Source organism: Labrus bergylta, chromosome 10 (genome assembly GCF_963930695.1).
Source record: "Labrus bergylta chromosome 10, fLabBer1.1, whole genome shotgun sequence".
NCBI lineage: Eukaryota > Metazoa > Chordata > Actinopteri > Labriformes > Labridae > Labrus > Labrus bergylta.
The window spans coordinates 20,994,511-21,010,005 of NC_089204.1; the positions used below are offsets into that span (position 1 = coordinate 20,994,511).

At 37.4% G+C, this 15,495-nt stretch overlaps 2 protein-coding genes across 2 annotated transcripts; one reads left to right on the plus strand and one right to left on the minus strand.

Moving 5' to 3' along the window:
* Positions 1–5,056: 5,056 nt before the first annotated feature.
* Positions 5,057–8,441, minus strand: LOC109981951 (alpha-2A adrenergic receptor-like). Its single transcript, XM_020630958.3, has one exon. The coding sequence runs from the start codon at positions 7,988–7,990 to the stop codon at positions 6,824–6,826; it is 1,167 nt and encodes a 388-aa protein (XP_020486614.2). The 5' UTR covers positions 7,991–8,441; the 3' UTR covers positions 5,057–6,823.
* A 1,105-nt stretch (positions 8,442–9,546) lies between these two features.
* smndc1 (survival motor neuron domain containing 1) lies at positions 9,547–14,867 on the plus strand. The gene is made up of 6 exons (XM_020630905.3): positions 9,547–9,680; positions 10,044–10,163; positions 10,834–10,976; positions 11,329–11,487; positions 13,551–13,704; positions 14,254–14,867. Exons 2-6 carry the CDS (start codon positions 10,044–10,046, stop codon positions 14,389–14,391), a joined length of 714 nt encoding a protein of 237 aa, XP_020486561.1. The 5' UTR covers positions 9,547–9,680; the 3' UTR covers positions 14,392–14,867.
* The last annotated feature ends 628 nt before the right edge of the window (positions 14,868–15,495 follow it).

A 15,495-nucleotide genomic window follows, 5' to 3' on the forward strand; every position in this document is an offset into this window, starting at 1 on the left:
ACCTATTACCCTTTATTTAACACAGATAAACATTGTTTCTAATGACTTCTTTTGAATGTATTTTGAAACATGTGTTTTATGTTCACAATTTCTTCCAGAGACGTCTCCAAAATTGAGGAGGCAAATATAATTATGTACGTTTCCATCAAGATTTGGCTGCCTGATTATTCTTGCATAATTTTATTATTTCTACATCTGAGGGGGCTTGTTATTCTGGGGTGTGTTCCACTTCCTGGAAGACCATAGTTAACATGGGTTAATAGTTTTGTTGGGCAGCCACAAAAAAGTCTGCAGTTGTAAAAAAAATAACCTTACAACAAACAAAAATAATTCAACTCCTAAGCTGCATGTGTTTTTTTAATTATGTTTTTTTTCCCCCGTAAATTATTTGTCTTAGGCTGTAAGGCATATCGTTATTTATTTTTTCCTTGTAAAAAGGGCAGGTTTAAAAGTTTCTTCGACCTTTTCTTGCCCCTCTGAGTATTCAATTAAACCAGAAAACAGGAAGGCTATCCCTAATCACCACACACAATCTAACATTATCACAAGTATTGACTGAAAGCAGAAAAATCTCATCAAGTCCAACAGCAAGATAAATGAAGGATTAACAAAATTAAATCCAAAGAGCCTTTACCACTGATATGAACTATAGCCATTGGCGCAAAAAAGGGAACACAGCCATTCACTCAGCATTCAAGCCCCAAGCAATTCTACCAAACTAAAAACGTGATGAATACATTTATGGCTGGCTTTGTCCTACCTAAGATATTATCTGGTATCTCCACTCCTAGGGGCCCAAGTATCCTATAGTAGTGTCCTATAGGCTACTAACTGGAAGACACCAGACACCACAATGAACTGTAGTTGTACAAGACAAAAGTGTAGATAAATAAATAAATAGCTGAGAATGCATTACAATATTTAATATAAATTCCAACATGAGTGTCTTTGAATGGCAAAAAATAATGCTAGATTTGTTTGGAGGGGATGGTAAGATAAGATACAAACCACACTAGAGTAAACAACTTCACTTATTCACGCCCTCATTTTTCGCGCTCATATTTTGTTCGCATCCGGTTATGGTTCGTACGAAGAAAAAAAACTAGCGGGATGTGTCACTTCCGGATTGCTTTATTTTCTAATATTGGCTTCCGCCGGGCACTTGACTGGTTTTGTTTTAATGGAATAAAAGTTAATTCGAGGAATCAGGAAATGCTTTTAAAACAAAGGTAAGAACTGCGAAACCACCTGCAGAGTTTCTCTAAAACTAAATGTCAACTTTTTTTTTTCTTTTTTTTTTTTTTTTTTTTACATGTGAATGAAAGTAAACATCTGAAATGTTCAGATAAGCAGGAGTATTTAAGTTTGCTATCTAAATATAAAATAGCTGCAAGCGACACTGGGGGGGGTAATAAACAGATGATGCAAATAAATAACAATATAAATAATATTCATTTAAATGATATTCATTATTATTATTTAGCCCATATATCTTTACAGAGCTTCCTTTGAAACAATATTGTCATTGATGTTTAAAACGGGTTGTCCTCGGTGAATAGTTATCAAAAATGCGAATGACTTAAAAAATAAGCATTTACCTTTCTGGAGTGTAGATATACTCGGTGTACTTTTATATTTCAGATCGAAAATCATCACCTTTTATCTTAAAAAACCCCAAAAAAGCAACAGGAAACGCCGTCTGCTGACTAGTGGTGGTAAATGGTCGAACTCTCTTCTCTGAATTCACAAGTCATGTGGACTTTTGCTTTTGCTATGGCAATGTATTTGTTATCATTTACGTGTAACAAAACCCCCCACATATTTGTCTTTCTAGACATACTTTAACAACTATAATTCATAATTGGAATATGGTTGTAGTCAAGTGTGCCTGATCAAGACTTCTCCACCTTCATCTTTTATGTTATGTATTTAATACCCATTAAAACTGTATTATGTAAAAAATAATCACTCATAGTCAAACTATTATAATTGTTATATCTAGAAATACCAAATGTGGTAATTGTAGCTTCTTTCTTTTACTTATAATACACTTAAAATACAACGTACCTCTTTTTCATTAACATTGGATTTTATCAACAAATAGGTCAAACCATAGCTTGACCCTCTATCTGCCTGGTTTAATGATGTTAGCTCACATTATGATCAATTGTGACTTATAATTCCTGTGTCCCTGTAAGTAGTCTTTGGTTTTTCCATTTTTTCTGAGATTCTTTCCTAAAACAGTGGAAAAGAAATGTCACACTCTTGTAGTAGTAGATGACAAGAGTAACAAGGGAGAGTCTGTGAAGACGTCAGTGGTGTAAATGGGTTCATGAATGACATTTTGTTTTGTGTGGTAGCTTACATCATGAGGAGGGAAGATTTTTATTCATAGCACAGTGTTTCCCCTACCATTATATTATTATACAACAGTATACAATTTTGGGGCTTTTTGTGCCTTTATTGGAGAGATAGGATAGTGGATAGAGTTGGAAATCAGGGAAAGAAGTCATTTAGGATACCTTTCCGATAGAAAAGGACATCTGTCATTAAAATTAACACATGAACACCAAGATTCCTTAAAGTGTTTGTGTCGGCGTGTGTGTGTGTGTGTGTGTGTGTGTGTGTGTGTGTGTGTGTGTGTGTGTGTGTGTGTGTGTGTGTGTGTGTGTGTGTCCCCAAAGCTGTAAACCTAGGGGAAACACTGTGGCATTTTGCTGGTGAGGACAGATAAAGTGTGATTATGGTCACCTTTATCAGGAATTGTGTTTTGCCCCATTATTATTATTATTATTATTATTATTATTATTATTATTTCTGCTATCTGATATCATTCAGGAGCATATGTGTGGAGTGGGACGTGGGAGTGTCTGTGCAAGAGCTTGTGCATAAAGATTGGACCTGGCCAGACTGAAATTATGTACGATCAAGAGCATAGGACAATATGGCTATGTCAGAATTGTAGTGCCAGGAGCGGTAGATTTGCTTGAGCATTATGGATTCAAAGTAGAGCCAAGAAAGCACCGCTGAAGATGTTGTTTGGAGTTTAGAAGAGGACACATTATCGCTACTTTTGATGTTGATAAGCGTAAAGAATCGACGTTCTTAGATAGGCTTTCTTTCATTTTGAACTTATTGTGACATATTTCTATAAGGTCATGAAGGCAAAGAGTCATAGTCGTATTTTTGGAGTTTTCATTACAGTGGAGCCTTAAACCTTTAACCCCATTTCCTTCAGAATTAACAGAAAAAAACCCACCAACATGCCCTGGTTGTTAAACAGAGCCGAGAAGATCAGGGTTTCATATAAAACATTGTGTTTATTTTTAATATAGTCATATTTAAGGACAAAACAGTGAGATAGTCTGGCCAAAGAAAATAATTAAATCGTTATTTTGTTTTGAGTGGAATGACTTAGTGACATGTGAAGAAAAAGCCACACGGACATTGGATGGAACCAAAGATTTTAAATGCAAAAGATGCAAAAGATTTTAAACCTTTTATGCAAAATGTGATAAATATTGCAATTTAAATGCAAGTCTGTTACCCACGCATGTTTTGCTCCGTTTGATGCATTGTTTTTTTCCTTTTATTATTTAGACAGATAAAAGATATGCTTTATATACTTATCATGTAAACAGCCTTGAAAATACAAATACACTCTTGTCCTTTTACTGTAACATTTGGTTAAGTTAAGTAGTGGCTTTCCTAAAAAATGAACTACTATTTGTTGGTACAGTTCTCATATTTAGTCAATCCCACATCCTCAGTGTGTTTTGCTTTTTCTTAATTCCCAGTGCGGTCCTCCCTCCTCGGGGTTTTCTTGAGCCTCTTTCTTTCCAGCATGTTCTGCCTTTTTTGTTGAGCTGAGAAAAAAAAACCTGATCACAATAATCACTTTCTCAAGCACTGACGATCACAAATGGGCACTCGATGCAGCCTGGAAAATGTGGCTTTGCAAGTATTTCCGGAAAAAAAATCTCATACACATATTCCATTTTCCCACTTTCATGGTTGGTCAGCATGTGTATCTGTTGGAAAAATTAACTTATCTCTTACATACTTGCCTGCATTATGTTAATGTATTAAACTCCCCCCAAAAAACAAGGTTTAAAATTAGTTCAGCTAAAAATGAAAGAAGAAGAAGAAGATTAAAACTTTAATTTGAGAGACATTGGTGAGAAGTATAGTGGAAGAAGTCTGCATGAGGCAAAATTAAACTGGATCTGTCTGCTGTTACCATCCTTCAGAATGTAATTTTATTATCTTGCAGCCTTATCAATTCAGAAGGGAGAAAGTATTATATGCCCCAGTGTGTGTGAGGTAGTGTACTCTATTCATAATGAATGACCTAACATTCAATTAAAAACACTCTACAGTATTCGTCACAAGCTTTTATTTAAGTTGGTAAGTATGGGCTCAGTGTCTCTGTCTGACGATCCTGACTACAGTGTGTGTGTGTGTGTGTGTGTGTGTGTGTGTGTGTGTGTGTGTGTGTGTGTGTGTGTGTGTGTGTGTGTGTGTGTGTGTGTGTGTGTGTGTGTGTGTGTGTGTGTGTGTGTGTGTGTGTGTGTGTGTGTGTGTGTGTGTGTGTGTGTGTGTGTGTGTGCGTGTGTGTGTGTGTGTTGTGTGTGTGTGTTCTCTGTGGTCTTTCATTGCCTCTTAAGTTCTCAAGCTTCTTTGTGATACATGACTAGCAGCTTTAAAAAGCACTCATTGAGCTATAGTCAGTAGAGCTTTGAAGGAAATGGAGAGGATTGACTGGGGATCTGTGTGAAAGTTGTGGGAACTACTGCCAAGAGCAGTTTATAAAACATAGTTTTATCAGCCGTGGTGTCACAAGCATAAATCGTGACTGTCTGAAGTGGCATTTAGAGGGGGGGAATAAATCATTGTCTCGGCAGAGAGCAAACGCGGACCTGTGTGTGTGTGTGTGTGTGTGTGTGTGTGTGTGTGTGTGTGTGTGTGTGTGTGTGTGTGTGTATGTGTGTGTGTGTGTGTGTGTGTGTGTACAAATTGAAAATAGAAACGGCAACCAACTGTTGTATAATTTATAACCAACCATGATTTACAGTGACATGATGAAAAGAGGCTTCAGAGAAAACTCAATTTTACTAAAACATATTACATGTTTAGAAACATTCAGTATCACATGATTAATTAGGTATGTCACCAATATTTGTGTTATTCTTTATGGGCATCAGTTATTTTAGCATTTCATTCATTGACTGCTTGGTGAAAACATGCTTTACAAATGTACTGTTTGCATCCTGCTGCTCAAGCATAGCACCAAACTACATTACAGTTGTCACTGTAATTAAGAGAAGCATTCAGATTCCAGTTAATGCACTTTAATGTTTTAAACTTCAGATTGACGTTCCATGGATCTGAGAAAAGAGGAAATATGTTTAGGACTGTCTAGTATCCCTGGATTAATGTGAATAGATGTGTTATGCCACTGTGCAGTTACAACACATTCACACTGACACTCCATCTTACTTATATTCTTTTTGATGCTTAAATACCAGTTTTTCAGTGTCAGTATGTCTGTGGGAACTTATTCAGCTATACAGTAGCGCTGTAGTTTACCATTTGCGGTAAGAAATGGATGTTGTATTTTAAGACTTAGAGCCATGGTTTGAACCCGAACATGTGTACCACAGGAATCTCAAAACATGAGAGTCCCAGAGAGCATGAGTCATGGGAAACACTCTGCTAGTTACTGTACACATGAGCAGTGGTCTGTGGAAATGTTTGTTGTGTTAAAGCAGTTATGGATGATGCATTTGATGTATTTCAGGTTCACAGAGTGCTTAAGGAGTTATTGTTAAGAAGCAGCTGTTGTAAAGAAAGGTGTTAAGAGACAGAGGATGGAGATATCGGATCCGGTTTAGCAAAAGCAAAACACTCAGAGAAGCTTGTGTGGATATTAAGCTCCCAGTATCATTTGCAGAAGCTACTCATATTCCTATCGCTGCATGATTTCTGCTGGACTCCAGGGGATGATTTAATGATATCCTGATATGAAGGGCTATAATTCATGATAAATTGTCGTGCCAGCCGCACCTCCCAGGCGTAATTTTCTTCCCATATAATTGTCTTGTTCACATGTTTGTTATTAGGGAAGCAGATGGTTTTGGTACTTGGACAACATAGTTTGGGTACTATTTGCCTTCATGTGGTCTTGCTGTTGTTTTTGTGTGCAAATGTATGCTTTTATCTTTGTCTGTCGGTGACTACAGGGACAGGCTTTGTTTTCACATAATGTGCATCATGTTAGCTCAATTCCCTCTGTTTAATCATGGGTTGAATCAGAACATTACTCTGTTCAGTCACAATTAAATTATTGGCCATGTCCACATTTCTTCTGATCAAGCTTTTTGTTGTACAAAAATTCACAAATAAAAATGTTCTTTGATGACAATCAGGCTCTGATTTGAGAAGCTTACAGAGCACCCGAGCAGTAAGGGACGATTTCAGATAATTGACCGACACATTTGAAAATTGATTCCAAGTCAAAACAAATGAATGTAGAAAATGTATCAGCCATGTTGTCACAACTATACAGTGAAAACATTTGAAGTCAAACTGGTGAAACAAACTGAACAATATGTTCTTTTTTCTTAAAGATTTAATATTACAAAACATAAACTGACGTAGAAGTACATCAAATATTTAAACACAGGTGTCGGGTATAGTACTGGTCACATTTTTCAAATATTCAATGATATTTAAATATCTACTCAATGTTATATTTACTGATGACAGCCTTGCTCAACACGGCTAAAAATGTTGTTAATGAAATTCACACTCATAGATTTAATCATAAAACTCTCCTTTCCCTTTTACAAAGAATCTTTTTAAAAGACCTCCTGAAGTCATTATTGAATATAGTATAAATAACAGGATTCAGGGAGCTATTGCAGTAACCGAACCAGAAAAACATTTTGAACAGCGTCTCTGGCACACAGCAGGTGTCACACACAGCAATAAGTGTGTATGTGAAGAAAAATGGGAACCAGCAGAGAACAAACGCCCCCATGACCACAGCCAGAACAAATGTGAAGCGCCTCTCTCTGTACTGCCTTCCTTTCAACTTGCTCGCTCTCACACACTGCAGTGCCTCTGGCTTCGGAGAGGTTTTTCCAGGCTTCACCTGAGCCACTTTAGTTGTCCTGATGCCCTTCTTCCTCTTCATGGAACATAGCATGGTTTCATTGCCATCAGATGATGAGGGCTCTTCTTCCACATCTTGCTCATTGACCTCCTCCTCCTCCTCGCCTTCATCTTTCCTCTCAGTGTTCCCTGAGTGACCATATCCTCTTTGTCTTTCACCTGGTGGGGCTCTTGTTCTTCTTTTGGCAATCTGGTATATTTTGACATACACCATAATCATGATGACGCAGGGTGCAAAGAAAGAGGCGATGCTGGAGAATATGATGTACCACTTTTCCTCATTAATTTTACATTCAGGGCTGTCTTTTCTACCCTCGTCCTTTTTCATTGTAATAAGCGGAGGGAAGGAAATGATGGCCGCAAGTACCCAAACTATGAAGATCTTGCATTTAATCCTTCCTGGTGTCCTTCTCAGGTTATACTCAACAGCTTGAGTGACAGACCAGTATCTGTCCAGGCTAATGGCACACAGGTGGACGATGGATGAGGTGCAGAAAAGAACATCCAGAGCCAGGTAAATTTCACACCACACTTTACCAAAGTACCAGTAACCCATAAGTTCATTTGCCAAAGAGAATGGCATCACTAATGTGGCCACTAGGATGTCGGCACATGCAAGAGACACCAAAAACAAGTTCTGAGGGGCTTTGAGGGCTCTGCCTGTCATCACAGCAATCACCACCATGACATTGCCAAAAACAATTAACAGGAAGAGGACGCCCACCAGGATTGTTACAGGCACCGAGGTCTGCACAGTATAAGGGTGCCAGCCAGGCAGAGTCTCATTTCCACCGGTGAAGTTCAGACAACCCATCAGGATGAGCTGTGGTGTCGGTTATGCCAGCAGTCTTTTTTTATTATCCACTTGAGAACACGGCATCCGTAAAATTAGTCTTTTCATTTTGTTCACGAGACGATATTGTTGAAAGAAAGCTCCTTCTGTTGTCAGGGGTACAATTTGTAGGAAAAAAATTAAGAAATGTTTCCTTATACTGCAAAAAGAAAAAAAAACGAGTGAATGAAAAAGGGGGGGGATTTGGTTTATTCCAAATTTCCACTATACAAAAAAAAAAAAAAAAGTTATATTCTTCAGAAAAACTAATCTTCATCCATTACCCTTTTAGAGAAAAAAAAGCTTGCAGTTAACTCCCTTAGAAGACATTTCATAAAACAGACTTACATTGCAGAAAGTCCTGGCTCAGGAAGATTTTTTCATCGGTTGTGAATAAAGTAGAGTGTGCGTCTTTTATATGAGCTTGATCTGACGCTGAGGATCTGTGATGCTGGCTTCACTTCAGTGGAAAGGGGAGTGGGCGGAGTTCATCTGCTGCTCGAGATTTAAGAGCATTTTGTTTTCCTGTCGGACCCTGAAAGCATTGGCTGATTATGACTTTAACAATATTTTTAGATTTATAGAAGTAATATCTGTAGTAGTTTTATTGAATTACAATGGATTACAAGTACGGTCTATATTGTTCTGTAGCTCCGTTTAAAGAGCAAAATGTTCTGATACATCCTGAAAGAAAAATTGCTTGAAATAATGTCTGGATCCACAAAGAACATCACAGCCTGAGGGGATAAATCACTGATAGTAGAAGAGAACAACAAGAGCCAGTGTTTCCCCTACCATTATATTGGGGGGAGAGCAGTAAAAAAACAGATAGGGAAAGGGGATGCAAGATGTGACATATTGGAGCACTCCCAAATAAACAATATTTTTACATTGAAAATGTTGAAAGTTTCATAGTTTGAAAATGGTCTCATTACCACAAATGGTACAATTCTATGGATAGGTATCATTTCATAGGCTAGTATATTAAGATTGAGGTGATTACGGTTGTTGTGTCAATGTTAAATCATTCTCTTAACTTTATTTCCATCCTTCAGTCTGACAATACCAACCATAAGTTGTTCAGTTTGGCTAAAGTCACTGTCGACTGATTGTACTTCAACAATAGACTCCCAAACGTGTGTGTAAATGAAAGCTACATGTAGCCTATTTGTCTAGTTTTGCCCTTTTAGAGGTTTTTTTGGGTTGTCAAACAGCAAATTGATGCATTTCCGCCACCTAGTGTGGATCAGAATATCCTGTGTGTACTCATTTTCTGTAAATTAATAAATAAAAAAATATAAATATAAATAGCCACAGTCACATCTGCCTGTATTATATTTTAAATAATGTGTTAATTTATCCAGTATGTCCAAATCTTGGTCTATATATTATTATTATTTGTTAAAGCTTCGAGACAAAGAAATAAATAAATTAACAGAAAACTGTAGATGCAATTGCGAGTATTGCCGCGGGCGACGCTCGCGAGCTGCTTCTCACTGGGCATGAGATCTTCGATGTTATCGCGAGAGGAGGCTTCGACGGGTTTCCGGTGGGTATATTTGTGTATCCGATGAAGGCGAGCGCACCGTTGTTCTTTCAAGCAGTCGTTTTTTTTTTTAGCAAACAATCGAGTCGCCTGCGGTATTTATAGGTCAACAGCTAATACATAGAGGTAAGAGAAAACACCAGTCGTCTTTAATGATTGTTAATGTCCCGCTCGTAGCTAGCAGCAGCCCCTACTGTGTGATCTGTAATATTGACGTCGACGAAAAAAGGCCACGGGATCTTGCTAGCCACTGTAGCGTGAAGCTAACGACAATGTAGTGCAGCATATTGTGTTTTCCCCATTCCCATTATGAGTAAATACGGTTTCACCTATTTTACATCAACGTCATGGCACTAAGTTAAACATTTTTGGTTAAGTCGTTGCTAATGTGTGCTACCTCACTTATTCAAGGTGTACCCGTCGCTTTAGGTACCGTGCTAATTAAAGCTTGTCTTGTCTTCTTTTTTTTTTTTTTTTGTCAATCCACAGATGTCTGAAGACCTCCTCAAACAGTTAAGTAGCTATAAAGCCCAGCTGCAACAAGTGGAAGTTGCCTTATCCACTGACCAAGACAATGAAGACCTCCTTAAACTTCAAAAAGACTTACAGGTATGCATGTCTGTTGTGTGCAAAATGCATCATAGTGTCAGAATTAAATATCAATTAAGATGTTTATTTCTCGTTGGTTGATTTGTATGTAGGTGCAAAAGAAGTAACCAGTTACCCAGTCCTTTATTTTAAACTAAACATGACAATTTTACCTAGTATTGGTTTGCAGATTGTGTATCTTGTGACTTTTAAGTGTATATGGTTCATGTGGTGGCTAGTTTTCCCCGAAATTCTACAATTCACTTAGCAGATGCTTTTATCCAAAGCGGCGTACATTAGAGAGTAAGTACAACACAAGCAAGGATCTAGAAAAAAAGGGAACAATGTCAGTAAGAGCAAACGATCAGCTTTGAGTCCGATTGGAGAAACAGGTGCTGTCAGGCAAAGCACAGCATTGACGGCAGTTCTTGAGAGCTCTAAACTGTATAGAAACCATCTTTATAAGTCATTGTTATGAAACAAAAACAATCGTGACAACCATCATCATCAATGATATCGAAACCATCATCATTAAGGTAGTAGGTATTCATGTAAGAGCTGGGTCTTTAGCTCAAATTGTTGATGTCTGACCATAGAAAACAAAAAAAGTCCATTCTTTTACAAATTTCTAAGACATAGTTTTCCGTGGAATGAAAATCTGACCTCCTTTCTGATGATATTTCTTCTACAGGAAGTCATAGACTTAACAACAGATCTCCTGACCTCTCAACCCACTGATAGTGCTTCCAGCGTTAATGGCACAGACACAGTTCCCCAGAAGGTCGGCTGGAAAGTGGGTGACAGGTGTTTGGCTGCGTGGAGTCAGGATGGACAGTGAGTATCATCAGCCTCCACTCAACAAATAATCACATATAACCAAATGCCAATTGAGTTGTTTATCTGCATTCAAATACTAGTATTATGGATCAGGTTCTGCCAGTTTGCTAATTGTTGAACTGAATTCCTTTAAGATGTCACATATTTGATTTGTTGCATTTGACGTGAACACCTTCAAAAAGAGTATGCTGTATATAAACTTAGAACGATTGATTCACTTAAGAAAAGCAATTGCCCTTTTTGTCTGCATGTGTGACCTCAAGGGTAACACAAGTTAGTTTATTAATCTTAAGTAGAGCTTGAGTATTTGGCTCATACTCACCTGCTTACAGACGTGATTCTTTGGCAGGGTGTATGAGGCTGAAATTGAAGAGATAGACCGGGAGAACAGCACCGCAGCTGTAACCTTCTCTGGATATGGGAATGCTGAAGTGATTCCTCTTCTGAACCTCAAAGCAGTGGAGGAGGGGAAACGTTCTGACGATGATGGTGGCAAGCCAAAATCAAGGTATGAATTAAAGTCATATAAATAAATCTATTCTGAAGTCCTGCTTAGCCACACATTGAGGAAAGTATAAGAACAGTCTTGGTTTTTTAACATGTTGAGAGACAGTGAGTTTTTTTTTTACTCTCAACTATAGAAGAACCACGGGGTTCAGATGTGTTCTCAAGATGTTCTCCATATCTCCCCTTGATGTCTGTTTTACTTTCCTTGGTGTTTTGTTAATTAAAAGTTAATGGTTTACCTTTTTGTCCCTTGTAGTGCTAAAGATGTTCCTAGGCAACTCATTTTCTTTTCGGTAAAACAGAGAGTTTAACTAAGACTTAACAACTAGACTAAAAGTAAGAAGGCACTCAGGAAGTGGTACAAATTAAGCATGGTTTATTTAAAACTGGCTGCGGGTAAACAATGTCATTTGGTTTGCAGAGTGTTGCTAACTTTAACAGTAGTCACTCTTCCAATATTCAGCCCTCCCTGCAGATTAACTTCCTGTGTGCCTAATGTGCTACGTTTGCTCCAGTCAATATGCCAGTTTAACCTGACACAGTAGAGCTTAAAGATATCTGAAAAAAACAACATTGCGGTATTTCTTCTTTCTGATAAATATCTATATATATATATATATATATATATGTATATTGCGTTTTTCACATGTGGAAAGAGAAAAGGAGTAGTGACATGCTTCAATGTAAACTTGATAAACTTATTGGTCGCAGTTGTTTAGCTTGTATGTCATCAACCATTTTAACCATGCTCAAAGTCATATTGAGTTTGCATGACCAACCAACTTGGTGATTGTTACAGCTGATTGAACGAAAGCTCTGTTTTGACCCAGTTTCACTGAGCGCATTGCAGATATAGCCACTGAAAGTATCCAATCCAACTTTATTTGTTAAGCACTTTAAAACAACCACAGTTGACCAAAGTGCTGAAACAATCAGTGATACATCTGGGCGGGTTAACGGTCCATGTATGTTGGCACAGCGTTAACGATCAGATGCAGGTGATAGTGGGAATACACTCATTATAAATCTGCCTCCGAAAATGAGCATCTGACTCAAGCATCATGCTGGGGTATGTGACAGCAGCAGCGTCTCCTTCAAACTATAGAAAGTGGAAGCATCACGTGCTTTGGGTCACATGATAGGCATTGTACATCCTGGGATATGACTATTGCACTTTCTAACATCGCAATTGCGATGGTAAAACACTATATATCATTTAGCCCTTTCTATTTACATTTTAATCTCAATTTTATCGCTCTAAATACTGCCGAACTGTGCTGCTCCTACGAGATGTGAACTCTTCACTGTTTTTTGAGTTCTGGGTAGTAGAGTAGGGGATCATTTTAATGGGAGCTCCAGCTAGTCTATGGCTTTAGCCCTGGCTAAAGGTGGGTGGCTGCATTGCAGTTTTTATAACATTTATCCGGCACTGAGGGCCAAAATTTAAAAATATTTATGATTTGTTAAACAGACTAGTACTTGTGATGCCGAGCACCGAGGGTGATGGTGGTTAACCTTGTAGTAGACTAAACTCCCACACCCCAGTTTTCTCTTACAACTCCACTATAATACGATGCCAGCTTAATTTTGCCTGGAAATGACCTGAGTACAAGAAATTATATAAACCCTCATATGTAACCCTTTCTATGCCAGGTTTATCAAATTCATCACTGGATAACTTTTGTTTGTGTCTGAAATTAATATTCAAACAGAGAAGCATTATGACATACGTTTCTTTGAAATTCAAGTATGCACTTAAAGTGCAGCACCTACATCATGGCTGTTTAGTGATCCTTGTGCACTGGCTGAAAGATAAGGACCCTGAGAATGTTTCTATGCATCTACCAAGGAGACAGGCCCTACATTTGTGCTCTCAAGATTAAAGTAAAATGTTTCATTGAACATGTGAGGTTATGGCATGAAATAATAAACCCATGTTTAATTGTTTTAGTTGTCTCCTGGTTCAATGAATCATGTTACTCCAATTTGTTGGAAGTTGTTGATTGTATTTTTTACATCCTGGACAGATCTCAGTTTGGTTCTCTTGCTTGTCATTCTTTCTAGGAAAGAGCAGATTGCGGAGCAGAGAGAGTACAAGAAGAAGAAAGCTCAGAAGAAGGTGGTTAGGATGAAGGAATTGGAGCAAGAAAGAGAGGAGCAAAAATCAAAGTGGCAACAGTTCAACAACAAAGCTTACTCAAAGAACAAGAAAGGACAGGTAAGTTTTCTTTGGTTGTCATGAATGCATTGAGTAAACAGGGCGCAATAATATAATATGTACTCATTATGTTTTCATTTTAAGCACTACTGGTCCATTATATAGTAACACAAGTTTGTGGTGTGCATTTTAAGAAGGAGAACAAACTGAATTGTATTCATTTATTGAATTAAGGCTAATTAATTCAAGTGAAATTCTGTTTGCTTTTTAAAATGTTATTCTTAAAATTAATAATAATTAGTCTTAGTAATTTCTTTATCATTTATGTTTAGTTTTTTTTAAAGGGGAAAAATTGATTTGAATCGTTAATTGAGTTTGGTTTGGAAAAATCTGAGATTTAATATTTAGGCCATATCAACCCGCCATACTTTGAGAGCATGTTACTGATAATTGCTAGGCAACTTTAAACAAGTTGCACACCGTCTATTTAAAATTAACTTAAAGGTTATCCATCAGCTCATCATCTATAAATGGACGTTACCCATTTGTCAATTGTTGTATCGTTTCAGATTCTTAATAATACATTTCTTCTCTTCTCCGTTTTTGTAGGTAAAGAGGAGCATATTTGCATCTCCAGAAAGCGTGAATGGAAAGGTGGGAGTGGGAACATGTGGTATTGCAGACAAGCCTATGACACAGTACAATGACACTTCAAAATACAACGTCAGACATCTAATGCCACAGTGACTTGATATATTATGTGTAAAATAATCCACTGTATACCAGCTGTATCGGTGCTTTCCATCGTGTTTATACATGATTTAAGTTTCTCAAGTACAGAAAGCTTTGAAAGGAATTGCCTGCACACCATTGTTTAAAATATTGATGTAGTTTTCTTATATATAATGTAGGTACAGCAACAAAAATCCTAACAGACAGGATTTTACCCTGCACTGGAAAACCTATTATGTAAAAATAGGAAGTGATGTTGTTGAAAAGCTGTAGCGTCTACTATTTGTGTCTAGGTTCAAATAAGGCCAAATACCCACAAATCTGTGTATAAATAACCATCTGTAGACCTGGTGTGTGCATTTCAGGCTGGACTCTTTAACACACCCATTGGTGGGTAGTCTGAATATTTATATTAGTGATTTGAGATGGCTAAATTTCCATTTTAATTTCTGTATATATTCAACGGTGAAATAAACATTGTTTTGTTTTCATTTTTTTTCAATAATTGCTTCAAATTTTTTGCCTGTTTTAACATTACATTTTGTCCATGGCTCTGTCACGTCCTGTTGGTGAATGAAAACACTGTTATATCCTTTTAATGAGCAGCATGCTGCAACTGTTAATATATCCCATATTCTAATATAAGGTACATGATTTAAAGTGTTTGTGTGTTAAACTCTCTTAGTCAAAGATAAATAAGGCCTTGTTAACTATAAAACTGATGATTTGTTTGTTATATTTCTGATTTCTTTGAACAAAATGCTGGGCAACAACTAGTGTGCCTGTGAAATACCAGATATAACGTAACAATAATGTGGTAGATATGCTAAAATACAAAGGAGTCAAGGAGTCAAAACAGTTTTATGTCTGGGTGGTATAAGTTTATTAAAGTTCACACCCCTGGTTTTGCTATGATACAACCACCACTGAATATGTTGAGTCCAGGGACAGTCACCACCAGGAACTAACAAAGTACTATAAGGGAACGAGCAGCCCTTGTTTTTCAACAAGTCACCTAGGATGGCTGATTAAGCACTAATACAAGATACCAGAGTTGAATAAATGAACAATGATAGTAGTTATGCCAAAACACAAAAAGAGTCAACACAGGTTTATGTC

What these genes read in the sequence shown, in the direction of transcription:
- smndc1 (XM_020630905.3), top strand. Translation starts at nt 10,044, where the DNA reads ATGTCTGAAGACCTCCTCAAACAGTTAAGTAGCTATAAAGCCCAGCTG. An exon ending in AACTTCAAAAAGACTTACAG is followed by an intron (nt 10,164 to 10,833) that starts GTATGCATGTCT and finishes TTTCTTCTACAG; the next exon opens with GAAGTCATAGACTTAACAAC. An exon ending in GGTGGCAAGCCAAAATCAAG is followed by an intron (nt 11,488 to 13,550) that starts GTATGAATTAAA and finishes CATTCTTTCTAG; the next exon opens with GAAAGAGCAGATTGCGGAGC.
- LOC109981951 (XM_020630958.3), bottom strand. Translation starts at nt 7,990, where the DNA reads ATGGGTTGTCTGAACTTCACCGGTGGAAATGAGACTCTGCCTGGCTGG.